This window comes from Malus domestica, chromosome 02 (assembly GCF_042453785.1).
Source record: "Malus domestica chromosome 02, GDT2T_hap1".
NCBI classification, from domain to species: Eukaryota; Viridiplantae; Streptophyta; class Magnoliopsida; order Rosales; family Rosaceae; genus Malus; species Malus domestica.
The window spans coordinates 8,297,317-8,323,731 of NC_091662.1; the positions used below are offsets into that span (position 1 = coordinate 8,297,317).

Here is a 26,415-nt window from a genome sequence, read left to right on the forward strand (position 1 = left end):
TGAACAATTTCCGATTTCTCGTGAGTGCTCTAGAGAATTAAGTCTTTCATAAAATTCTCATAGGAACGGCCACATTCCTCGCTCAAGATAGGTGACTTCCTATTAAGAGTATCATGCAATACCCCACTTGGACTTCTAAGTCTTCCAAGCTATAGGAATCATTAAAAGCATATAGCTTAACCTAATCTCAATGGCAGGCAACACTGATATCATCATGGAACAGGGGTAGAAGGAGAATATATCTCCGCAGTGCTACTCCGAATTGTCCAAATTTAGTTGTCCTTTTTGAACCTAGATCTTGGGATCTCCAATCAACTAGGTTAGGTTTCCACTATGACTTCTCTAATTACGGGCTTTTAACTCATTCCACTTGATGATACAATTTACTCTCTAGTCAAACATTTATAATTTGTACCATTAGGTTGACTATCTACAATCTATGGCCATCACAAACCTCATATCCATGCATGGAAATAAATTCATTCGAGATTAGTTGTTTTCAATGTTAAGTTTTTCAGAACATATGTTAGGAGTTACAAAGTAATTTGCATATGCTTGGATAAACTCTCCCATGTTTTAGATATTTTTTCCGAAGGTCACTGGCCATTTAATGCCTTAAATAACTCTCTTAAAGAGATAATTTAAAACCATTTAGTGAACTAATCCCCTACGTATTTACTATCTCTATAAAGAAGCAAATTACATTTCCAACTGTTCATGAGTTGATATATAATCTCAAATGATAGCTAAGCCACACTAGAAACTAATGAAGTTAGACTTCTTATCTTCACTTGTCAAGGCTTTGTCCTTAGAACTTACACAGTTCCATATGATCCCCCATATGAAGTAAGAACATGTGAACGATAAGTCCTGTATCTTCACTTGCCAAGCCTTGTAGCCTCACTAGATTTTCTAATTAGGAGAACTCGAAGTAGCACTCCGAAGACATATTCTCCTTCTACCCATGTCCCATCATGATAATAGTGTTGCTTGCCATTGAGATTAGGTTAAGCTTTACACTTTTAATGATTCCTATAGCTTGGAAGGCTTAAAAGTCCAAGTGGGGTATTGATATAATTTTTTTTTAGAGAACTATTCAAATAAGATCGACTAAAATGCAGAAGGCATTAGTCGAGCAGTGAATAAAGATATAGAACATAAGAACAAGCATATAATATGTTCATCTAAATTAGAAAGTCTCTTACAATTTATTTAAAACATAAAATGCATAATGAAATTTATCTAATTTCTATTTGAGAGAGAGAGAGTTGTGACCCTAAACGATTTTCTTAAAAAAAAAAATTAAAGCATAAAAGTCACAAAATTGCAGACCCGCCTAAAACCAATTAGGCTAGAGCTAAGGGGAAGCCTAGACCTGCTTATGTGTTTTTTTTTTTTAAAATGCTTAAGCATTAATTAGAGTAGTGATCAATTGCCTAGTATCTAAGCAGATATTTTTAAAACACTGCTAAAAAGTCATTATCATTTTAAAGTTTGCATGTATTTTTTCTAAGGAACGGTCCCATAATTGATTATTTCACATGAAGTCGCATAAGAAGCTATTAACTGCCTAGTGTCTAAGCGGATATTTTTAAACACTGCTAAAAAGTCATTATCATTTTAAAGTTTGCATGTATTTTTTCTAAAGAACGGTCCCATAATTGATTATTTCACGTGAAGTCGCATAAGAAGCTATTAGCTGAGACTAGCTTAAATGAGTTTTTCCTATTCTACCTATAATTTTCACTCACTATTTCGTACTCTAGCAGCTCTTTTCTTAAAAAAGGACAAGGCAAATAAAATCTTCTCAGATAACTTTTTTGAAGTGTCACTGTCCAAATATCACTCAAAATTTTTAATAGAAGTGAATGTTCAAGTCTAATCTTAAAAGAAGTAAGAAACATGAAAGTAAACAACATTTTTAATCAGAGAGCTGCAGTGGGGTTCATAATTCACGATGATCGTGGTTACATTATTGTCACGAGGACAAGGTGTTTTGGAGAAAATACGATTTATGTTGCTGCAGCAGTTGGCTTTACAGATGCTTCCATTAATGGCTCTTAATAGAGGATTTCAAAATATTTGCGTCGACTTCAAATTGGTCATTGATGCGGTGATTGGGAGATCTGGCATTCCTCAAAGAACCAAAATAACATTTTGGATATCGTAAGTTTGACTTTGTCTTTTCTCAATATCTCTTGGAAGCATAGTTTTAGGAAATCTAATTTTGTTGCTGATGTTATCAGTAATGTAGAGTTTAGTAGTTTAAATACTCTTGCTTGGAATCAAACTATCCTCTCTACCGCGATCCAAGCCCTAAAGTTTGATCGTGGTGCAACTGGTTATACTCGAGATTTTCCTCTTAACTCATATTTTTCTTGAGATAAAAAACGTATGGGTAAGAAATTTCCCCAAGATAGCAATAACCCAATATATTCAAGCAGTTCACCTTATCGGGAACATCTCACATCAACACAAATAGTTAGAAACATTTTTTGTGACCACACGATCGTATGTGGTCACGACAACTCCAAAGGCGACAGATAGCACCTCCAAACGCGGCTGAGTTGTCGTTAACGTTATTAAATTGCCAAAAAGCATCTGGATTTTAAACACGTGGGGAAATTAAGAAAATGGTGAAAATTAATTAATAATTGAGAGAGAGGTTGGGTGAGTTGGTCACCGGAAGACGCTGCTTTTTTTATGAGTTGTTTGGTGTTTCTCAACACTTTCTGGGAAAGTTGTGAAGCAAGCAACAAACTGTGAGGAAAAAAAAAAAGCAATGGAGGAAAAAGCAGAAGTTGGTTGCGATGTGAAGGTGAAGCTTTCAGAGATGGAAGAAGAAATGGTTGCCCAAAACAAGCCAAACCAGACGGAGGATGATCTGCAGAACACCAGGTGAGCTCAAATTTTTAAAAAAATTGCAAATTTAGAAACTTTTTTTGTTGGGTATTTTTTCTTTTTTGATTCGAGCGATATTCTAATTGATTTAAACTATTAAGAGGGTGATTCAAATATGGGTGTCTTGGGACTCGGAGCATAGTGTTCTAGTCAACTTAGGTACGAATTTTGGGTCATTCTTCAGTTGAATGAAAAGGGTTTGGAAAGAAAGGGTCAATCTTTGACCGAGTTTTGGATTTAGGAAGATTTAGTTTCTTGGGGATGGAAAAAGATATTATTTTGTATATTATTGGGGGTTTAATTGCAAAAGACAAGAAAATTCACCTGCACTAGTTGTAATTATCTGATTTAGATGGGGTCAATTTGGATTTATGAGCCCCCACAGATGCAATTTCCAGAGTGATACTGTTCATGTTTGTTTTCCTTCGGATTTTCCAACGTTGTTTGGTTTGTTGGTTAGCAATTTGGAAAGATTAATGTGATTTTGTTTGAGATCTGATCTGGTAGTTTCATGATGTCGGTAGATTGTGTTTGTGCTTAATGTTTTTGTGGTGCTTTCTGTTTTGGAAACAAGAAATTAAGGCAAAATATATAGCAGATTAAGTTATCATGTAACTCTGTTTCTTTTAAAAGCAACTCTAGATTTGGGGCTGTTTGTTTTTGTCAAAAGCGCTTCGCTTCTGCTAGAAGCGCTTTTATGAGCCTGGATGCTTCTGGAAGAGTTAAAAGCGCTTACGACTAGTCTGTTCAATCTCAGTTTTCACGTCTGTTTCATGCAAGGCTCACATGAGACTTTGTTTGTTGTTGTTCTTTATGTTTGGGTGCCAGGAAAGTACCATCTGCACTAAACATTACCGGTCCTGCTCCGGCTCAGCTCACCATCTTCTACGCTGGGAGCGTTAGCGTGTTTGACGCCATTACTGCAGAAAAGGTACGTTATTTTCTGTACTTAAACAGCACAAGCATAAGTGTTTTACATGTAACTCGGTCATTTATGAGCTTGACAAATTTTGTACTTGTGCACTTAAATGTGTCATAGGTTCGGGAACTTATGCTTATTGCGGCCGCTGCTGCTGCTGATAAGAAGACGAGTGATGTGAAGAATAGCGCGACAAGCTGTCCTCCAAGTCCACTGATTCGCACAGGATCGTCGACGCTGCAAAAATCTTCTACTGCTCCTGGTTCACCAGTGGTCCAGCCCTTCCCTGAGCAGAATAGTTCCATTTGCAAATTGCAAGCTGGTAAGAATTCAGTACTATCGACACGGTGATTGTAAATTCCTTATGAGAGTATTAATGATGGCCTCGTGATTCCGGCTTCATTGTTTCTGTTGGTTCAGAATTTCCCATTGCAAGGAGACACTCTCTTCAGCGTTTCCTGGAGAAGCGACGGGACAGGTGCCCCCTTGCTAAATCCTGTATCGGTTTTCATTCTGTCACCGCACCTAGGCCATCTCAGTTTACACATCAATTACTGTGTTTAATTCTCGTTTTTATTGTTTCTTGTTCATTCTTTCAGGATGGTCAGCAACAGTCCATATCCTACTTCGCCAGCAACACCGAAGGACGACAATGCAAAAACTATCCAGAGCGATAACGCTTCTCCGGGTGTGGGTTGCTTCAAACAATCCGCCATGGTTCAGGAAGAAACTCAACCAAGTTCTGTTGCCTAGCCAGCTTGAACTACTATCCCTGTTTATGTCTCAGGATATCTGTTGTAATTTCGCAAAGACCTACATTTAACCAGTGATTGTTGTGTCGGAGTAGCCCGTTTGTGTAATCGGGGCCGTGCGTGTACAAGTTCTCCGTCGATTGAAACAGAAACAAAACCCCAAATGACAGATTGGTGGTCGAAGATGAATTCTGTGTTCGATTGGTGAAGAATTCGTAGATGTGTTAGCCCTGTTTATGCCGAGGCGGTTCGACTGTATTCGTCGTTTTACATTGTGGAATTGCCAAACAGATAACAAACTATTTGTGCGACCTTAGTCGTGTGGTGAATTTTAAGCTGCTTGTTATGTTTAATCCAAGTTTGAACAACATTTTCTTGGTTTTGGATTTCTATGGCACCCAAAGTGCATTGGTCAATTGGGTTTCGGCAGTTAGGTACGGTGGCTGAACCCCAAATGAAAGTTCCGGCAGGTACATTGTACTGTGTGAGGCCCGAGTCCACGGGTCCACGGGTGTTCAGCACTCCACACCGCATTGCATTCGATTTCTTGCAGTTCTTTCTTTCTGCAAGATTTCATGTGCTTTGCGGCAGGGCGTATTGCAACCCCGCTGACATTACCTAATAGTTGGAATAAATCCAGTGAAAAGGATGGGAATCGAACTTTCATCATAGGCGGAAGCTACGAGCACACCAAAACCGCAAAAATTTTCAGTGAGAAATTGTCGAACGTTTTTGAAGTTTCAAGCAGGACATCCTCCAACACAAAGTTTACATGCCTTCCTCAAAAGCTAATGCCGATAATCCACACCGGATATTAGCAACAAAAAAAGAAAGATCCATAATACCAGACGGTATACTCACATTTATTACAGTCTAACTTACATTCTGCATTTTCAGTGCGCACTGCGTAGAATTCCATGTAAGTAGCCACCGGTCATTACAAGCGACACAAGAGAGACAACGCCGGCTGGAAAGATCTTCCCTGACTTCTTGAAACGAGATCCCATCACAGCCAGGAGGGCAGCAGACAACCCTGGAGGTTGAAGAAAATGACAACTAGTAATTTGTTAAGGTCGAACAAAATTAAGATATTGAACTGCACTCGGAAAAAGCGAAAACGGGATAATCCTAGATACAATTGAAATAATGTCATTAAAGCAGATATATGGGAGAACCATTAAAATGGATATAAAGCAAACATAATCTACCAATCAACTACTGCAGCAACTATCAACATAAGTACATGAGATGAGTGAGATGAGTGAGATGACAACTAACCAAGCCCAATAGATGATGCAAAAACTGGTCTTACGGGAAGCTCAGTAGAAACATAAAACAGTAAGGCCGATGATATTCCCCCTGCCAACAGTGACTTCTGGCTGCCACTCTTCAAAAAGCCCATAAGGCCACCCACTGTCAAAAAAGCAACCGGACATCAATAAACTGATATGTTCCTAGGGATAATTGCTATCCACGAGATAATTATTTGATCCCAAGATTTGTTGCCATGGAACACAAAGCTAATTAGAAGTTTGAACCCGAGCAGGTACCTCGAGCACGAAAGATTTAGTGACATTTGGAAGATACTAGACTGAAAAGCTTCTCGAAACTTCGAATTTGCAAACACAAAAGTTTTCCTATGAGAACCATCCATAACCATAAACCCACCTAAATGGCAATGCTACTAAAAATCACCTATAAACTTGCAAATCCACATTACAACCACAATCCATGAGCATGACTCCGTAGTGGAATCAGAGATCACCAATAAAATTGGTTTCCAACCCGTTACAGTAATCGACATCAAACACGAAACTCTCTACTTCCTTTGGCATGACAAGCACCACTCAAGGCCTAGACTCAAATTTTAGCCACAATCACAACAACCCAACAGGCAAAACCTAACTATTATCCGCCTTCCTAACCAATTCTAGAAGCTAATCAAAGATGTTAACTTTACATTTTAGAAGCTACTCAAAGATGTTAACTTTACATTTTACAAGCTAATCAAAGATGTTAACGATTCGAAAACAAAGGAATTTGATTGATTACCTCCAACAAGAGCAGCATATCCTAGGGTTAGTTTCTGAGACATCGACATCCCTTTCTTCTTGCTCTCTTCAGGTCCCTCCTCACCCTCCCCTTTACCCTCACTATTATCACCTCCACCGCCTCCGCCGCCGCCGCCGCCTCCCCTACCGCCAAACTCACCCCCACCGTCTCCGCCGCCGGCAACCGGTTCGATACCGATATCCTTGGTTCCCGAATCAACAGTGAATACGGTGGAAGTTTTAGTGTCGGAAACCACTCCAAGCCTCAAACCGGGAGAAGCTCTGAATCCGTGAAAGGTGAGATTGTTGTTGTGTTGCAGGCGCCGAGCTCCGCCGCAGGCAAGGGGAAGAGAAATGGCGGTGTTGTGGAAAGCTCCGATTTTGGGGCTTAGGAGGAAAAGGGAAGACTGGGAAACGCACAAATCTGCCATATGTGTGTGATGTCACTTTCTTATTTTGGTTTCTGGATTCTTCGTCTTGTCTTTCGGTTTTTTCCACCGATTTGGGTACTTACTACCTACTTCTCCACGTGGCAAGTAGAAACAAATACTTGAACATTTTTTGCTATAGACGGATGTAAGGAGGAAGTTTTTATTACGATGGGAACACGGATGATACACGATATATTTTTATGTAAGTCATAAGAAATTTTATTTTTTAAGTTATTAAATTCTAACACATATATCACACCTTTTGTATAATGACACGTGGTATACCACCTTGTGTGCCGATCATACTAAAAATTCTCTTGGTGTAAGGGAAATTTTTGAAATTTTTTTTTTTCTCGGAGAACACTAAACAAACAATAAAACACATTAGGATCATTTTTAACACACCCCGACCCAAGCTTCACCACATTTCAGGCTCGACTCCGTCATATCATGATATTGTCCGCTTTAGGCCCTAGCCACGCCCTCACGGTTTTGTTTCTGGGAACTCACACGAGAACTTCCCAGTAGATCACCCATCCTGGGATTGCTCTCGCGCGAACTCGCTTAACTTCGGAGTTCCAATGAACTCTGAAGCCAATGATCTCCCAAAAAGCCTCGTGCTATAGGAGGTGGGAATATACATATAAGGCTTGCAGAATCCACTCCCCTGGGCGATGTGGGATGTCACAATCCACCCCCCTTAGGGACCCGACATCCTCGTCGGCACACTTCCGGCCAGGGATTGACTCTGATACCAAACTGACACACCTCAACTCGGGCTCCACCACATCTCGAGCTCTACTCCGTCATAGCACGATATTATCCGCTTTGGACCTCGACCACACCCTCACGGTTTTGTTTCTAGGAATTCACACGAGAACTTCTTAGTGGGTCACCTATCCTAGGATTATTTTCGCACGAACTCGCTTAACTTCAGAATTCCGATGAACTCCGAAGCCAGTGATCTCCCAAAAGGCCTTGTGCTATATGAGGTGAGAATATACATATAAGGCTTACATGATCTACTCTCCTAGGTGATGTGGGATGTCACAAATTTCATAGACTATTTTTTGTATGTTTAATGTGGAGTTCTTGTGTCTTATCAAGTGTGGCCACACCAAGATTCTAAAAGACACTAAGCGTTATTCGGACGATAGACTGAGGCCTAACGTTTAGGTGTATTTTAGTAAATTTATTATAAATAAGTGCCTATTTATATTTACAAAAATACATAATTGTATTGATATATATAAATTGCAAAGTAAAATGACATATGAATTAATGTATTATAACATATTAATAAAATAGGGAAGAAACATAGGATGAGTGTTCATACAAGTATTCAATAAGCTTTTTACAATTATTAAACAAAATTAAAATCTAAAATGACAATTACCAATTTTCTATCTAAGAGAGAGTCGCGACATAAGTGGGCTAAGCGGACGCTTAAGGAGGTGTAGGCGTTATTTCTTAATTTTCAAATGCTTAGGAATTAATTGGGGCGGTGACTAATTTTAGGACTCAAGTGAGGAGTGTCTTTATAAATTAAGTTTTTAAAGATTACAAGGAAGAGTGAGGTAATAAATTAGAATTATGATGAATTAACAGTTTAATTTAGTCTAATATGACACACTTTTTAGACTGTTAAATTGTTATTTTAGATTCAAAATTAGTTTTATCTTCAGAACAATGATTAATTCAGAATTACAATGCTGGAATTTTTTTTTTCTTACTGGAAAAAAGTCATTATCGTCAAGAAACAAGTCGACGTTAAATGTAAAGGCCCAATCAATAAGATTAGGAAAGGCCCACTAGGCCCAAGATGAAGCTTCGTCGTCACCAATTTCACTAGAACAAACCTCACTTCACGCGCAGCAAACCACAAACGAAATTAACACATCCTGCCTTCCGCCAAATTTAATCAACCATGTAGCGTTCGAAATCACGCCAATTCGATCCCTGATCGATGAAATCCAAATCGACCCAACTGGGATTCCGCTGAACCAAATCATGGGTCGAAGAATCATGGAATGGGCTGCCCGGTCCGATTACATGGGCGGCATTCCGAGGAAGATGGTGTTAACGGCAGTTGGGGGTCTGGCGAAGGCCGTCGTCTCCCTCTTCAACTCCACCACCGTCCACAATGCCGACACACTTCTCCGTCTGGTCCGGTCTCGGCCTAATGGGGTCCCACTCGTCACTGTCAGCAACCACATGTCCACCATGGACGACCCCTTTTTGTGGGCTTTCAAGGGGTTCCCCATCACTGATGCGAATTTGTCGAGGTGGGTTTTGGCCGCCGAGGACATCTGCTTTAAAAATTCAATGCTTTCTTACTTCTTCAGAGTTGGTTAGTTGAATTTGGTTTCTTTTCTTTGTTTGATTTGGGTTTTTTGCACATTGTATCTGTTTTTTAGAGGTGGGATTTGTTTTTATGTGGTGATTTGGTCAGGAAAGTGCATTCCGATTACGCGGGGTGGCGGCATTTATCAAGAACATATGAATGAAGCTCTTGAGAGGTTGAGTGAAGGTTCATGGGTAATCACTTCTTAATCTTATTAAATGTTCTTAGTTTCTGCTTAATGGGTCAGTCCAGTTTCACCACTGAGTTGGGAGCTGTTCAATGTTGCTTAGGATGTGACTGTGCTGAATTCAATGACATAATTCGGTTTGCATAGCTCAATGTTGTTTTTTTTAATATAAAGGTTGTGACTTTTCGGGTTGATGGGTTCTTCATTAGTTGTTTGTGAAATGGAATGTTACCTTATAGAATCAGTAGTTTTGTAAAGTTTTTAACTTGTTCGGTAATGTATAATTTGTCGACATCTATGTGAAAGTTTTGGTTATTCAAAATTCAAACTTTTGGATCTCTGATGGGCAGTTGCATACATTTCCAGAAGGAAAAGTGTACCAGGAAGATGCACCTATAAGACGATTGAAGTGGGGGACCGCTAGTCTCATTGCTCGTGCTCCTGTAAACCCTATAGTTTTGCCAATTGTGCATACTGGATTTGAACAGGTAATTTTCTTTTCTTTGGATTCTTCCTCTTTGTTTGGACATTTGTTTCGATCAACTGCGTGTGTTTCTTTTAAGATTTTGACTAGATTGTTATTAGATGTTAGTGAAGTGCTGAAGATGGAAACTTCCCAATCACCCTCCGCCCACTCACCCCAACAAAATGCAGTACTGTGGTGTTTTATAAACAATACATTATGTACAACAGTATCACAAGTTATCTGATTGACTATTCTTTTTCTATTCCCTGTGAAAAGTATGACGTGAACTTCAGTATTAGTTTCATCCATTTAACACGACGGTCCTTGATTGATTCAGACTTCCATTTCCTTGTCTCTCTCTATCCAACATACTCTTTGTCATTTGTATTGAGGTACTGATCAATTGACTGAAAACTTGAGCCATAACATTGTAACCTGACGTCCAAATGGCTAGCTGTGTAGTTTGGGAACGATTGCTACACAGAATATCATTGTAGAAAATTCAGCTTTACATTTTCGGGATATCAGAATTTCGGTGTGGCTCAAAACCCACTGAAACTCGTGAACGTGGCAGTTAAAACTGTTTCTGTTATGTATTCAATATGTCATGAAAACATTGCACTACTGATGTATGGTTTATTATATATGTTTAAGTTACCTAAGCCGCACCAGAAGATCTAGTGAAATAAGCTGATATCATGAACTTCTGCTGTGCTGTTCAACGATTTGATACACTTTTTGGTATGCACATCTTACTCTTTGAAGTCCTGCACAATGATTTAGTTAACTGGACTAGACATATGACAGAATTTATCCATTTACGCAGAAAGTAAAATACATATTAACCTTACGTTTTTGTGATCTTCTTTTATTTTTGGTTATATTAACTATACCATTACCGATCTTTTGTGACACATTTGTTCAACATTGCTCATCTCCCATTTGCTACTATTTACATTTCCAGGTGATGCCTGATAAGTTTCATCGTGGTAAAAGGCCTCCATTTCCGTTATGGAATAAGGACATTAAGATAATAGTTGGCGAGCCAATGGAATTGGACCTTCCTGAAATGAGGCAGATGGCGACCTCTCTGTCTCGTAATACTTCACATTCTACGTTGGGATGGCCAAGCAGCTGCCCCGGTGGTTTGGACGAGGCAGCGCAAAAACATCTGTACAGTGCAATTTCAGAGAAAATCCAAAATGTCATGGAGCGCTTACGGATTTTTGCTAAAAGTTTTTCAAAGTCAAAGGATCAAAGTCTTTGCTAGCATAAGTTGTCTTTCGAAGTATGTCCAACAGTTGGAGAAATGCAATGCGACCATCATAAGACATACTGCTAAACGAGAAGCATATCCCTGTACTCCAGCATTCAATCACTGAGTTCCGGCTCTGCTTATGGAACTGGATCCGGCCAGCTTCTTTCATGGCATGGCACTATAGAGATGCAGTTGAATGGTTAGTTTGTAGTTGATTTACAAGACTTGTATTCTTTTATGCAGTTCGATTGTATTGATTGCCTTCGACGGAAATTCTAGAAATTTGTAATGGGGTGGGTATATTGACTCATTCAAATTTAGTCGAAATTAAATAAGATTTTCTCAAATTTTTTAAAGGGAAAAAGAAACACATGTGGGCTCATTCCACATGTTGCTCCACATTTCGACCAATTTTTTATTTTTTATTTTTTGGAACCAACCAAATTTTTGTTGTTGCTGAACATGCTTTGTAGGCTTGTCCTAGATACAAGGAATGTTGGATATTAAGATAATAAGGCATTGCTCTGCCTAAAAGAAAAGATTCGGACGCAAAATTAACAACTCTTAATTACTTGAGCTACAAATCTCTTACAATTATCGGACGATATTTAGAAAGCGGAGAAGGACTAATAATTGGTTAGGTGGTTCCAAAATGTGATGATTAGGGTTTGCGTAAATTAAAAGGTACCATCATTGTAGGAGGGCAAAATTGTCCAAAGAAGCAGAAAAAGGGACCTTTTTACCTGCTGCTATAAATAATTTGATGTAGATGTAGTGCAGTTGGTTGCTTTTACTTGGTTGTTCTCATTAGGCCCATTTGTTTATGAGACTGAGACGTACACACTTCTCAACTTTCTCATGATTTCCTTTATTGCAATTTAAGCTCCTTGACTTGTTCTACTTTGTGGGTTTTCAATGTTTATTTTTGCCCTTTACCACATTTATATAGAAGAGTCTCGTTTTCATTTTTCGTCTGCTGACTAAAAATTTACGATCATCCAGCTTTAGATTTGTTGTTGAGAGCTGAGACTAAACCTAAAATTGAGTGACTATGCATTTCTTGGTCACCTGGTGACCACGAGAACGTAATTGTCATATGAAAAAACGTAAACCTAATTAATTAAGCAATATATTCATATATCCAAATTTGTGTTGCTAAGTCAATCAAGTGGCAACACTCCTGAGTTGTATTAAACTCTTCTTCTACATTTGGCATGTTTGCCGGCAATGCCGGCTTCTTGACATTAGGGGCATTTCCATATAGCAAAGCAAGATACTTTGTATATCCATTTTTGTATAAATATATGGGAAAAAAAAATTTGTATAAATATAATAAATAGGGACCCAATTTCCTTGTTTGAAATGCTGGCTCCTCACTTAGATGGGACATGGCATGAATTGAGAATTTTCTTACCTTCTAAGACATGGGGTGTTCCTATACTTTTGACATAGACAAAGGGTAAATATGACATTTTCTTAATTGGTAGATTTTTAAGACGGTAAAAATACGTATGACTGTAAACATTTTTATTAGAATAATATTTTGTTATTATATACTTAACTTGTTATGATATTAGACTATGAATCTATTTGAACCAATCTCAAAAGGCAAAATTATAATCATGATCATTTAAAAGTGAAATCATGTCCAAACATGTAGTACTAATTGAACTTGAACTTGATGACATTGTTATTAAAACCACAACTAAAGTCTCAAATTACTAAGTTTTAAATTGGTAGAAGAATCTTTTAAGAACTACAAAATACTAAGTTAATGTAGTCCTAATTGAGAATGTTATGATTAAACAATGTCTTATCATATATATATATATAATAACGAAATATTTATAAAAGATGACCAGTTGGTGGCCAAGCCACAATAATCAACAATTTCGCGGTAAGGAAGATTTAAAAATATTAACATGTGACGTTATATTGTCAGATTGTGAATTTTGCTTCGACATTAAAAATGGGCAAACAAAATCAAAATCATTTACAAATTAGAATCATATCCAAATTTGTCGGTACTAATTGAGCTGCAATAAAAGATTTTATTGTTATTTTTCTCTCCCTTTTTGTAAAATTTAAGTAAAACCATAAACAAAAGTGAAATTGTTGGCTTCTAAAGTAGGAAACTTGGAAGGATAAAGTTAGATGGGATGGGCCCATCACAAAAAACTTCCCACAAGGACAAGCTTTAGCGGGTGGAAGGCCCAAAGTTTGGGGCATCTCCCTCCTGTCCCAAGGACATTCGCCAAATTACAATAATACCCTTCCACACCTTTTCAAATTTTATATATATCGTACCAATAAAAAGACCCTCCTCGGAAAAATAAACGAAAAATTCGAATTACAAATGAGTAGAGGCACGAGGATATAATGGTCATTTCGCACTCTGAAAACTCGAAGGATTGAAACACACACAAAGTCGCACCCGAACGGGCAAAATAAAGCAAAAGCTTTAAAAAATAAATGTTTTTGAATTTACGTAAATACCCTTTGTCATTTATAATAGTCCCGTGATTCTTTCTGCCTTCACTGGAAGCAGTGGTGCGTCTGAGTTTTTTTGGTAGCTCAGATCTCTCTCTCTCTCCTCTCTCCTCTCTCCGATCGTTCAATTTTGCAGAGGTCAGTGTCAGAGAGAAAGAGACCTTCTTCTACCCCGTTTCATCGATTTATGAATGTCACATTACATTTGATTTCTTCTGGGTTTTTTTTGTTCTCTGTTCGTTCTGTCTCTCGATCTGTTATCTCCTCAGAGACAAAATCCAAAGACCCAATTGCAGGCAGGCAATAATTTCATCAAGGTTGGTGCTTTTTTGATTTTTGAGGCCTTTTATTTTCTGGGTTTGGTCGTTGGTGGCTTGATGCTGCCGCCTTACCATGGAAGTTGTCGGCTTTATGTGTTTATTTTTTGGTTTTTGGTGGTTTCTGGAAATTATTAGGATGAACAGATTATGTTTTGATTGTGTAACGTTTCGTATGAATGTGTTTTTAACTTGGTTTTTTGTTGCATTTGTTTTTGTGTTGTTCTGAATTTAAGGAAGATAACCTCGTACCTGAATGATTTGAGGAACTGAAGCTGGTTCTGGGAAGTATGTGTGTGTGTGTCTGTCTGTGGGGGTTGCACTGAAATGACAATGGACCTGCACCCGTCAATGGCGCAAAGTGTGAGAACAAGTAGGTCTTCTTTTAGCTCTAGCAATGGCAATGAGAATACAACTCCTTTACACAGCTCTGCTGCTGTTGCATTTGCAAATGGGGATGATTATGACAGTGACAGCTCCAGCTTGGCACCGCAGTATGTTCACTCGCATGTTCCTCTTAACCCGTGTCTTCAAATTGCGCTTTGAATGCCTTCATTGTTCCGCTTACCAATTCATTATGCCTGTTTTATTTGGTAGCATAAACTAGAGTGAGGCATGACATATTATCTCTGGTTGTAAAATTGTGATTTGAAATCGGTCATGATGTCTAATTCATAATGGTACAATCACAAAGATGGGTTCGTAAACATTCTGGTTTGCAAAACTGATCAGCGGTTAGGAGTTTACTTGTTATGACGTCGTATGGCCTCTGACTGTCAGCATTTTCTCCGCTTGTTAATTGCAGAACACCAAGGACCTTGTCCATGGACATCCCAGCAGAACTTGCTGGTGCAATACCCTTGATTGATAGATTTCAGGTAGGAGCATATATTCTCTAATAATCAACGGGATATGCTCACACACACCTACACAACATGTACAAGCATACATTTCGGCGGTCATTCTCCTTTGTTGTTTTTTTGTTCCAGAAATGAAATTACTCGAATACATATAATTTTTATTGCTCATTGTTTTAGGGCAATCAACAGTTGTTATGTTCTTTATATAATTTATTATCTTTTGAAAATAGGTAGAAGGATTTTTGAGGTTGATGCAGAAACAGATTCAGTCTGCTGGAAAACGTGGATTCTTTACAAAAAAATCCATTGGTCCTCAACCCCGAGAGAGGTTCACTTTTGAGGATATGCTGTGCTACCAAAAGGTAACTACATGCTATGTTTCATAATACTTCTATTTATTAAACTTTAAAACTCTTGAAGAGCTAAATTATGTGCTTTTACAGGATCCAATACCTACGTCATTACTGAAAATCAATAGTGACCTGGTAAGCCGGGCAATGAAACTGTTCCAAATCATTTTGAAGTACATGGGAGTTGATTCATCTGATGATCGAGTTACTCCAGCAAGCTTAGATGAACGGGTAGAGCTTGTTGGAAAGATGTTTAAGCAAACCTTGAAGCGGACAGAGCTTCGGGATGAGCTTTTTGTTCAGATTTCAAAACAAACAAGAAATAATCCCGATAAGTATGCATCGTTTTCTTTTCAGTCATAGTGTTTTGTTTCTATGATAGATAAGATTTGGGTGTGTAAAAGGCAGTGGTAAAACTATTGTCAATTCTATGCTCCATGACTTGACTTAATTGGTGTTGTTATAACAGGCAATATTTGATCAAAGCATGGGAATTAATGTATCTGTGTTCATCCTCTATGCCTCCGAGCAAGGACATTGGGGGGTATTTGTCCGAGTATGTCCACAATGTAGCACATGGTGTGAATATTGACTCTGAGGTTCAAGTCCTAGCAATTAATACATTAAATGCTTTAAAGCGTTCTGTAAAGGCTGGTCCTAGACATACAATACCAGGCCGCGAAGAGATTGAAGCGCTTTTAACTGGTCGAAAGCTAACAACAATTGTGTTTTTCTTGGATGAAACCTTTGAAGAAATCACATATGATATGGCAACAACAGTGGCTGATGCTGTTGAGGTAGGCTTATCAACTTTAATGTGCACTATCTGTTTGGGTACCAAAGAGTCAAAGGACAAAATATCACAAAAATAAAGAGTTGAATATGCAAAGCAGAATTACATGTGCCTTACAGTCAAACATAGTGGCAACTGGCAAGCCTTTGCTTTGGTAGGTCATCACAAAATTCAAATTTTAAGCAAACAACTTTCTGGTAAAGTAAATATTTAGGGTGATACAGTAGCAACATACTGGGTGTATTTGACACACGTTTGAAGTACTGATATTAAGAAATTTTGTATCAATCGCTTAATAACTTGGACCTTTTTTTAAGTAATTACTTCTGACTATGGCATAATGACTCTGAATTATCCAGTATGATGAGTAACCACAGTTGTGTTGTGGACCTGTCTAACTCACAAGGTCTTTTGCCACTGAATCTGTTTAGTTTATATTTGTGATTTGCAATTACGACCCATCACCTTTAAGTGCTCATAGGATTGTAATAATAATATGCCCCAGTTTTGTACTGTTAAAAGTTTCTTTATTCTTGTTCTGTCATACATCTGTCTTCTTGATTATGTTTTTGATAAGTTTCCGTGTGGCTTTCAGGAACTTGCAGGGGTAATTAAACTCTCAGCTCCTTCTAGCTTCAGTCTGTTTGAATGCCGTAAAGTTGTAACTGGCTCAAAATCACCTGATCCTGGAAATGGTATTCTTTTATTTTTCTTCCTTGTGGTTTCCTATGTTAGGGTTCACTGAACATTATCTGATATGCATTTTCTTGTCACACAGAGGAGTATATTGGGTTAGATGACAACAAGTACATAGGGGATCTATTAGCAGAACTCAAGGCCGCAAAGGATCGAAGTAAAGGAGAAATATTGCATTGCAAGCTGACATTTAAGAAAAAGCTGTTTCGGGAGTCGGATGAAGCTGTCACTGATCCAATGTTTGTGCAGTTGTCCTATGTTCAGGTGCGTAATCTCAATAAAAGTATTACTGAGCTTCTTATCCTTTGTTGTTTTTCCTTTGTGATGCTCATTAAAAAAGAATTTGAGCATTGTTTGTTGACCTGTTGTTTTGACATGGCTCTTTGAATGACACCAAGGTAAACGTTGCTTTCAAGAGCTCAAGTTGAATTCGTGAACATAATGATTTCTATCTTGATGATTAACTTCTGCGGTAGTATTAGACTATTGCGATTAACCTCCAAAGTTTGTTTATATGTTGTTATGTTATAGTTGCAACATGATTATATACTGGGAAATTATCCTGTCGGAAGAGATGATGCTGCCCAGCTGTCTGCATTGCAAATCTTGGTTGACATCGGATTTCTGCGCAATCCTGAATCATGCACGTCAGTGTTCTTGCTACCTTTCTGTTCCATATTTTATTTGGCTTTTTGTTATCTGTTATTGTTTTAGAGTATGTCATGTTTATAGTTGGTCTTTCTATGTTGACTTGAGGTTAATATTTTTCAGTGACTGGAATTTGCTTTTGGAACGCTTCCTACCCAGACAAATCGCAATCACACGAGCAAAACGAGAGTGGGAGTTTGATATTCTTTCTCGTTACCATTCAATGGTAAGTTACCAGAGTGGTAAAACTTTAAATTGATATGCATGGAAATCTGTTGCACGAGTTCTTATATACAGTTACTTTAAAAAAGAAATACAAACTTGTTATCTGATTTGGTTGTCTGTGACTCCTTGTGCATGCATCCTCAATCATACGTCTTTACTTGAAGGAGATAATACTTATGATACAAGACATTGCTGTTGTATTGTAGGAAAATTTGACAAAAGATGATGCAAGACAACAATTTTTGAGAATACTGAGACAACTTCCTTACGGGAATTCAGTCTTCTTCAGTGTTCGCAAGATTGATGATCCCATTGGACTTCTTCCAGGGAAAATTATTTTGGGCATTAACAAAAGAGGGGTGAGTTTATATCTTCATATACAAATATAATATATGTGTGTGCGCACCTCGTTTTAACGTTATATTGACATTATGATATCACATTCCACAGGTTCATTTTTTCCGTCCAGTTCCAAAGGAATATCTACATTCAGCTGAGCTAAGAGACATCATGCAATTTGGTAGTAGCAACACTGCTGTTTTCTTTAAGATGAGAGTTGCAGGTGTTCTTCACATTTTCCAGTTTGAAACAAAGCAGGTTTTGGCACCTCTTTAACTTATCTGTTATTTGATTCATCGTTTTTGAGGTTTTTAGGTCTCTTCACCAAAGTTTATTTGACTTATATGCATTTCTCCTTTACATGCAGGGTGAAGAAATTTGTGTTGCTCTTCAAACACACATAAATGATGTCATGTTGAGGCGCTATTCTAAAGCTCGGCCTGCTGCTAGTGGTTCAACAAACGGAGATCTTTCTAACAATGTTAAGCCCTCTGATGGTGAAGTTTATGAAAAACGTGTACAGCATTTGTCAAAAGCTGTTGAAGAGTCTCAGAGGAATGCTGATCAAGTAAGAAAATAAGACTTTAATGTGCTGAAATGTTGATTACTGCTATTACCTGGTGGTTGAATGAAACTATGTTAATTCAGTTGCTGGAAGAATTGCGTGAAAAGCAAAAACAAGAAGCAAACATGCAAGAAGAATTAGAAAGTTTGAAGCAATCCTTGGCATCTGAGAAGCAAAACCTGACAGAAGTTAGATGTGATCATGATAGGCTTAGATTATTGTGTGATGAAAAGGATATGGCACTTCAGGTCAGTGTGACTAATTGTATTTGCACCCAATGTGCTTTAAATATTCTAACTGGATTCTCAAATCTATTAAGGCTGCACTACTAGAGAAAAAAAGCGTGGAAGCAAGGCTGCAAAACTTGGGTAATCAATTGGCAGAGAAAAATAACAAAACACAGCAAGTTGGTGGAAATAACCACGTAAGTTTTTTATGAAAATACATTTTGGTATCAATTTAGTTAAGTTGGTTCTATCAAGTGGTTTATGACAAGGCTCTCAAGGTACCCACCTAGCAATTGCTAGAGTTTCTTGCCTACCAAATGTTGTGGGGTCAGGCGGGTGGCCTAGTGAGTAGTCGGGTCAAAGACCCGGAGACACTAGATTCAAAAAAAAAAAAAAAAAAGTGGTTTATGACAAGGCACAAGGGATTTTGAAAACAATATCTTACACAGGCATTGCAGAAGCTCGAAGACGAAATAAAGCTTCGTGTTGAGGAGTTGTTAGCAAAAGAAAAAACTATAAGGAGACTATCTGATGAAAAAATATCATTGGAGCAAAGACTTTCTGGGCTCAAAAAGACTAAATCTGTTGAGGTTATTCCCTTGATATCTTAATTTGGTGTTGGTTCGTTGTTTCTTTTTTAATGATTGTAATGTCTTTGATTCTGGTACCCAATAGAAGAATCAAATATCTTAGTGAGTGTTCATTATGTAGATTGATTCTGTTGAGAAAAAATTTGAGCAAGAGCGTAGAGCGTTAAAGCTTCAAGTGTTTGAACTTGAAAAGAAGCTTGAAGGAGTTAACCAAGAATTAGCAGGTCTTAAGTCAACTCTTGCCACCAAAAACTCTGAGGTTGCTGAATTACAAAGTAGCTTAAAGGAATTGGAGGAACTGAGAGAAATGAAAGAGGTAATGGTCCTGTATAGATTCTTTAATAAAGCGTTTTCTTTCGTTTGTTGTATTTATTTTATGTACAAGGTTCCAAAAATGGTGAACATTGCCAACAAAGTCATGTTTGATTTCAGGACATTGATAGAAAGAACGAGCAAACTGCTGCCATCTTGAGGATGCAAGGAGCTCAGCTAGCTGAGATGGAAGCGCTTTACAAGGAAGAACAACTTTTGAGGAAGCGATATTTTAATACTATAGAAGGTTGTCATTCCTTGAAATCTTTACAATATTTAAGTTAACCTTTTGTTCTGTCCTTTTAGTATCACTGATGTGATGTTTTTTCCATTCTATATACTTTTCAGATATGAAAGGCAAGATTAGAGTCTTCTGTCGATTAAGACCTTTGAGTGAAAAAGAAATTACAGAAAAGGAAAGAGATACAGTTAAAAGTGTAGATGAGTTCACAATTGAACATCCATGGAAAGATGACAAACTGAAACAACATATGTATGATCGTGTATTTGATGGTAATGCCACCCAAGAGGATGTCTTTGAAGATACCAGGGTAAGTTTTTTTGTATTAAATGGTTTCATCGAAAGAGATCTAATTTTTTTAATTGCTATGAATATGCATTTGTAAATCATTTCTAACATTTTTTTACGTGCATGTAATGCAGTATTTGGTACAATCTGCAGTTGATGGGTATAATGTGTGCATATTTGCATATGGGCAAACCGGTTCCGGAAAGACATATACCATATACGGTTCAGAAACTAATCCTGGACTTACTCCACGAGCTACTGCAGAGCTGTTTAAAATATTGAGGCGAGAGAACAACAAATTCTCATTTTCGTTAAAGGTATCATCTTGTTGGTTCTGTACAATGAACAATTTTAGTGGTCGCCACTTAAAACCCTTGCAAGAGCAAGATAACATTGTTAAATGCTTTCGTTTCCTATGAACATATGAAACTTCTGTACAGTAAGTACAATAAAAACGTCCCATATAAATAGAAGAAAATGGGGAAAAAAAAAATACAAGATGGACAAGAAGTCTTATCATATCTAGTTTAACACCCTAAAAAATATACGAATTACATTCATTGTTGTTTAGGCTTTTGGTAATGGTTTTTTTTCAGTTACTACTTGGTAATGGTATTGAGTAAATATTTTTTACGCAGGCATACATGTTGGAGTTGTATCAAGATACACTTGTAGACCTTCTCTTACCGAAAAATGGCAAGCGTTTGAAATTGGAGATCAAGAAAGATTCAAAGGTAATCTCTTTACATGTCTGTAATACTTTGTAATTCTACGAGGCATGTTTTTTTTTATTAGACTGTGAAGAGTATTTTTGGTTAATTACATTTGATCCTGAATTCATGTTATTGAATTTTTTTAATATTCTGATCTGTTGATTAGTATCACATCTTTAAGGTCGCTCAATGGTTGATTTTGTAATGTTAGGGTATGGTCTCGGTTGAGAATGTAACAGTTCTCTCAATTTCATCACATGACGAACTGAAAAGTGTCATTCAAAGAGGTTCTGAACGAAGGCATACTGCTGGAACTCAGATGAACGATGAAAGTTCAAGATCACACCTCATAGTTTCTGTCGTCATCGAAAGTACCAACCTTCAAACCCAATCTGTTGCAAGAGGAAAGGTATATTAATATATTTCAAAATAAATAATTAAGGTGATGCACATTGGTTTGCATTCACTTCAGGTCTAGTTGAATATTTGTTTTGAAATTATCTTCATTAATATCTTTCTTTTACATAATCATGTGTAGCTAAGTTTTGTGGATCTTGCTGGTTCGGAAAGAATAAAGAAGTCGGGCTCTTCAGGTAGTCAACTTAAAGAAGCGCAAAGCATCAACAAATCGCTTTCAGCACTTGGGGATGTTATTAGTTCTTTATCTTCCGGTGGTCAACACATACCGTACAGGAACCATAAGTTAACGATGCTTATGAGTGATTCACTTGGTGGCAACGCCAAGACGCTTATGTTTGTAAACGTTTCTCCTGCTGAATCAAATGTGGACGAGACGTACAATTCTCTAATGTATGTCACACTTCTCTTTATTATTTACTTTGTCTAATTTCAAATAATTTAACCCTTAATGTTTCTCCCAAAAGGTAATGACTACTATTTTTTCACACCTTTATGCTAAATTCAGGTATGCATCAAGAGTTCGATCAATCGTGAATGATCCAAGCAAAAACGTTTCTTCAAAAGAAATCATGCGGCTGAAGAAGTTGGTTGCATATTGGAAAGAACAAGCAGGCAAGAGAGAAGACGACGAAGATTTGGAAGAAATTCAGGATGAGCGACCTGTGAAAGATAGAGATGGCCGCCATTCCATGTAACTTTTCGCAGAAACTAGATTGGCGAAACTTGTAGTTGGAAATACTAGCATTACAAGTTTAGGCAGAATTTTGGAATGTAAGCTTTAGGGTTTCAGCAGGGTAGGTAGACCACATCGAGCGAGCATACGATTTGGTTCTGTGTTCTAGTTGATACTCTCGTTTTCTCATTGTGTTGTGATGAAAAAAGGTTGTAACCGGGTTAGGAGGATATAAGCTGTACAGTGTGGATGGTGTATATATGACATACTCTTGGTTTTATTTGTATATGGAGTTTCATGCTTGTTTTCTCCATATTTTTGCTTCAAAGTAAAATACAGTCACTCAGATTTTATCCCAGCCAACGCAAAGTGAAACCAAAAAAAAAAAAAAAAAAAAAAAAAAAAAAACAGTTGCAGGAGTGATGAACAAATCTGGTACCCTTGTGCCTGTTCATCCTTTTGCCCTGGCACTCCCTTTGTCGATGGAGACTTTGCTCAGGTATTACGTTGATACTCTATTTATGTCATATCAAGACTGTCTTGAAAGGAGGCAGATTCTCTGCCCTCCCACTTCCCGTGTCCTCTTGTTTGTGTGGTCACGGTTAAGCTATGTCAACATTTTATATTACTATTTCTTTTTATCTTATTATCTCTATAAAAAAATTAATATAAAATATTGACGTGACTTAACCGTGATCACACAAAATAGAAGAGCACGGGAAGACACGGAAAGTGGGAAGGAATCTACCTCCGTCTTGAAATTATTTGCTATCGAGATGAAAGGAAAAGACCGACGTGACTATTTTCTACAATAATAATGCTATTTAATAACACCGTGTTGTTGATTATTTTATACCAAGGCATAGAGCAATGGGAGGCTGTCCATTTCTCTTCGGGCCAAAGGAGGAGGCGATGGAAGCTCCGCCAGAACTCGTGGATTAGGATCATCCTCATCTCTACGTCCCTTTTGTGTACAAATGTTATAGAGCTCGTTTGACAAATGCTTTTAAATGACTGACGACTCTTTTAGAAAAAATATTTTTGTGTTCTAAAAGCACTTGAAGTGTTCCAAAAACATTTTATCTAAAATTGCTTTTAGATGTTTAAAAACACTTGCCAAACGATCCTATAGAGTTAGCAAGTTCAAACTCTCCAGAAAATTGAAAGCTGATGGAGCCCTTGCACTCCTACCTACGCACCCCTTGCTAATTTGCTGATATGTATATGGCAAGCTTAGGTAGCATATATCATCCTGCCTTTGGCCTATGTTAAACCCAGAAAACAAGATCAAAGCATTTGTGGTATGCTAGTATTTATCTTGTACGTGAGGTTTTAAGTTCGAATCATCCTCTTAGAGTTTGTACAAGAAAAATAAAATTTCAATTGAATTCTTATCGAACTTAATTATAAAATATAACTTTTATCAAGCTTAGTTGATACAAGCAGTGAAGCCCGCGCGATTCTGCGGGTCTCAAAATTGTCTTAAACGTGTAAAAAGTAGGGCATATATACGTGAGAAAATATGTGCCAGAGAGTACGCCATAGCCATAACCAAAGTACTATTTACATTCATATATTACATGACAAAAATTGGGATGGTAGTACACCATAGCTAGAGAGTACTATTTACAATCATATATTACATGCCAAAAATGGAGGATGTTAGTATGTCATCCTCATGGATTGTTCTTCAAAAGCTATGGTCCTATTCCCAGGGAGACTATAACGTTTAAAACTGTACAAAGCTCAAAAGGTAAGATTTGTTCCACTAAAGACACCCATATGCGTCGTTAATGATGTCTCCTTTGTCTTGTACGATAACGATGAATTGAAAAAAAATACAAAAAAAATTAAAAATAGAACTCGATCACTTAAGAATTGAATGAATCTAAATTGCATATGATTTGCAGGCACACAAAAATTAAAAAGTAAGATTGGTTCACATTTTGTATTAGCCATTCAATTTAGTACGCACCTAAAAAAAGCATAAGCAAAAAACAATTTCTCATTCCTCAATTTCTCTCAAATCAAATAAAAAAACTCATTGGCGCCAAGCTAGTGCATAGTAATAGGATCCCCAACAAAATTATCATAAGCAGCAGTTACAGACACTTTGCATATATAAATCAAAACCCATCTTATCATTCATTACTGTTTTTTTAGGTCATAAAAAGCAAATAATACGGTCAAAATAATACGATAACTAAAAAACATTGGTATTTCAAAATCTCTAAGCTAACATCCAATACTCAGGTACCAAATGTACAGTGAGAAAGCTGGACATCATAAAAGATATTCAAAAGGAACCCAATAAACAGAACTAAGGGGAAGCATTGCCTATAAAAGGAGCTGCATAATAAACTTAAGAGGAAAGATATAATCAAATCATGTTTAGTGTAAACTATTTCACTAATCCTTATCAATCAAACTTAAAAGATCCAAGCCGACCATGAAAACTGGCCGCAATGACTGCTTACTCGAGGGATCAGAGACGAAAATAGAACCCAAGGAGGAGAAAGAACGGTCAAAGCCAAAGTTGTGGGTTTGAGGAAAAGTTGAGGAATTTGGGTCTGAGGACTTTGAGAGCTACAAATTCAGAGTTTTGAATACTTTCATTAGTTCTGGATATACATACAACTAATTAAAATTCAATCATATTAAGGGACAATAATTAGACTATACAACATTGTTGGTTCCAACACAGCACTCTGTACACAAAATCACTAAAAAAAAAAAAATCAATAGATAACCTACTTAATAGATTAATACAGGCAGATGTGAATTTGGTTAGTAATTAGTTCTTGAGAAAATTACTAATCTTTAATTAATTGGTATTTTTATTCCTACTTAACAAACCAATTTGAATGGCTTAAAACTCAAAAATTGTGAAATTTTATAGAAAAATTTCGGCCAGACCTTGTTTCAAAAACATTGCTATGTTCTTCCTCAGGCTACGGAACAACTCCTCCACCAAAATTGATTTACAGAATCTGATTCAAGCCTAATCATTATGAATCATGCAACTATGTCCAGCATAAATCAATTTCTATGAAAAACGCTTCGAAATAACTTAACCAATCAGTTGCCCCACAGATAACAAATCCCGCCATTGCAGAAGAGTACCATTCATTCATGATCATCCTGCATACCAGTTCCAAATTCTCAAACTTCAAAGCAAATAAATTAATCAAAAACATAAAAGCAGCAATTTTTGTTCTTGAAAAACTAAATTAGTAATTGTTACCTTGCAAAAGTGTAGAAAAAGAGAGAATACAATTGGGGTAACTTTCGAAGGTGTAGAGTAAAAGTATTACCTTGGCTGGACCCAAAAAAGGTCTCAAAGGCCTGAAATTGGCCGAAAAAGATTCCGATCCTCGTCGAAAAAACCCACCGCAAGGTGGACTTATGGAAATCTTTGATCGACGGGTAGATTCGAGCATGCAAAGCTCACATGTTGTTGTTGGGACTGTCTGAGTCAAATAGTTTTGGTTGCAGGGCCAGCCGCCACCGGAAAACCTTTGAAAGTCGGCGGGAATATCGAACCCAAACTGGGTTCGAGCGTTCTAAGGACTTGGGCGCGAATTAAAATTAATGGATGATCGTGTTGATTTGGGGAAGGAGATGAAAAGGTTTGGGTTTGTGTTCGAACAGGGAATCGAAGTCGGGAGGAGCGCAACTATGAACGAAGAACTCACCCAAACATAATCCAATGGAAAGAATGAACCACCCAAAGCAGGAAGAAGAGGTGAGTGCGATTCCAGCTGTCGAGAGATGCTTTGGTCAGTGGCAGACTTCAAATAATACAAACTAACTGAGGGCAAAATAGGAAGCACACTGTGCTTATGAACAGTAACACAGTTGATTTTGAGTTTTAGAATAGATTGAATTTTTATAATTTTTCTGCTATTTTCTCATCATACATTCTACTAAACCTTTTTATCTAATTTGCTAAATAGATATTTTCAGAGGAGTTTCTGGGAACATCCAAATATTAGGCTTATCACAAAATTTGATATGCCTAGCATTATTGACGTTCAAAGCATCTCACTTAACCCAGAATTATTCAAAAAGGATAGTGATTTGAATCCCCTATAGCTATATATGCACTTCAAAGTCGATGTATATTCCAATTTTCTCTGCCCTTCAAATTAAGGTACTAGTTATTGTAAATAATATATTCACCATCTAACAGTTATAGATGCAATCGAAAATATAGAATATCATCTCTGCCCATATATACGTTACATGGTGAATGTCTTTAGCAACCACAAGCCAACAAGACTCCCCATTTTGCAAGGGTTGGAGGGAAAAGAGAGGAGGGGGGGGTAGGTTAACGTCTATCGTTATTGGTTTTTGCAA

At 37.4% G+C, this 26,415-nt stretch overlaps 4 protein-coding genes and 1 long non-coding RNA gene across 7 annotated transcripts; 3 read left to right on the forward strand and 2 right to left on the reverse strand.

The window, feature by feature from the left end:
• The first annotated feature begins 2,461 nt into the window (after positions 1-2,461).
• LOC103454215 (protein TIFY 3B-like) lies at positions 2,462-4,942 on the forward strand. The gene is made up of 5 exons (XM_008393810.3): positions 2,462-2,898; positions 3,730-3,832; positions 3,941-4,142; positions 4,241-4,298; positions 4,420-4,942. Exons 1-5 carry the CDS (start codon positions 2,783-2,785, stop codon positions 4,571-4,573), a joined length of 633 nt encoding a protein of 210 aa, XP_008392032.2. The 5' UTR covers positions 2,462-2,782; the 3' UTR covers positions 4,574-4,942.
• Positions 4,943-5,301: 359 nt separating this feature from the next.
• On the reverse strand, positions 5,302-7,137 carry LOC103426757 (protein FATTY ACID EXPORT 2, chloroplastic-like). Its single transcript, XM_008364836.4, has 3 exons — positions 6,625-7,137; positions 5,851-5,985; positions 5,302-5,605 (listed from the first exon to the last, which is right to left on the reverse strand). Exons 1-3 carry the CDS (start codon positions 7,052-7,054, stop codon positions 5,466-5,468), a joined length of 705 nt encoding a protein of 234 aa, XP_008363058.2. The 5' UTR covers positions 7,055-7,137; the 3' UTR covers positions 5,302-5,465.
• A 1,771-nt stretch (positions 7,138-8,908) lies between these two features.
• LOC103454232 (N-acylphosphatidylethanolamine synthase-like) lies at positions 8,909-11,656 on the forward strand. Of its 2 annotated transcripts, none has more exons than XM_008393828.4 (4): positions 8,909-9,404; positions 9,507-9,592; positions 9,936-10,073; positions 11,016-11,656. In XM_008393828.4, exons 1-4 carry the CDS (start codon positions 9,065-9,067, stop codon positions 11,319-11,321), a joined length of 870 nt encoding a protein of 289 aa, XP_008392050.2. In that variant the 5' UTR covers positions 8,909-9,064; the 3' UTR covers positions 11,322-11,656. The 2 variants fall into 2 exon arrangements, with proteins under 2 accessions (XP_008392050.2, XP_017179269.2); XM_017323780.3 differs by having other exon boundaries at positions 8,916-9,339; positions 9,472-9,592.
• A 1,989-nt stretch (positions 11,657-13,645) lies between these two features.
• Positions 13,646-22,369, forward strand: LOC103454240 (kinesin-like protein KIN-14E). Of its 2 annotated transcripts, none has more exons than XM_029089555.2 (24): positions 13,646-14,116; positions 14,353-14,610; positions 14,922-14,994; positions 15,207-15,338; positions 15,420-15,661; positions 15,796-16,123; positions 16,715-16,814; positions 16,898-17,079; positions 17,347-17,462; positions 17,587-17,689; positions 17,895-18,047; positions 18,139-18,285; positions 18,395-18,595; positions 18,676-18,840; positions 18,912-19,016; positions 19,269-19,409; positions 19,531-19,725; positions 19,842-19,968; positions 20,070-20,272; positions 20,385-20,567; positions 20,889-20,984; positions 21,175-21,372; positions 21,502-21,773; positions 21,889-22,369. In XM_029089555.2, exons 2-24 carry the CDS (start codon positions 14,444-14,446, stop codon positions 22,076-22,078), a joined length of 3,819 nt encoding a protein of 1,272 aa, XP_028945388.1. In that variant the 5' UTR covers positions 13,646-14,116; positions 14,353-14,443; the 3' UTR covers positions 22,079-22,369. The 2 variants fall into 2 exon arrangements, with proteins under 2 accessions (XP_028945388.1, XP_028945393.1); XM_029089560.2 differs by having other exon boundaries at positions 13,990-14,114; positions 14,350-14,610.
• A 1,235-nt stretch (positions 22,370-23,604) lies between these two features.
• On the reverse strand, positions 23,605-25,954 carry LOC103411277 (uncharacterized). Its single transcript, XR_011572831.1, has 2 exons — positions 25,371-25,954; positions 23,605-25,197 (listed from the first exon to the last, which is right to left on the reverse strand). It is a non-coding gene; the product is annotated as an uncharacterized lncRNA (long non-coding RNA).
• Positions 25,955-26,415: the final 461 nt, after the last annotated feature.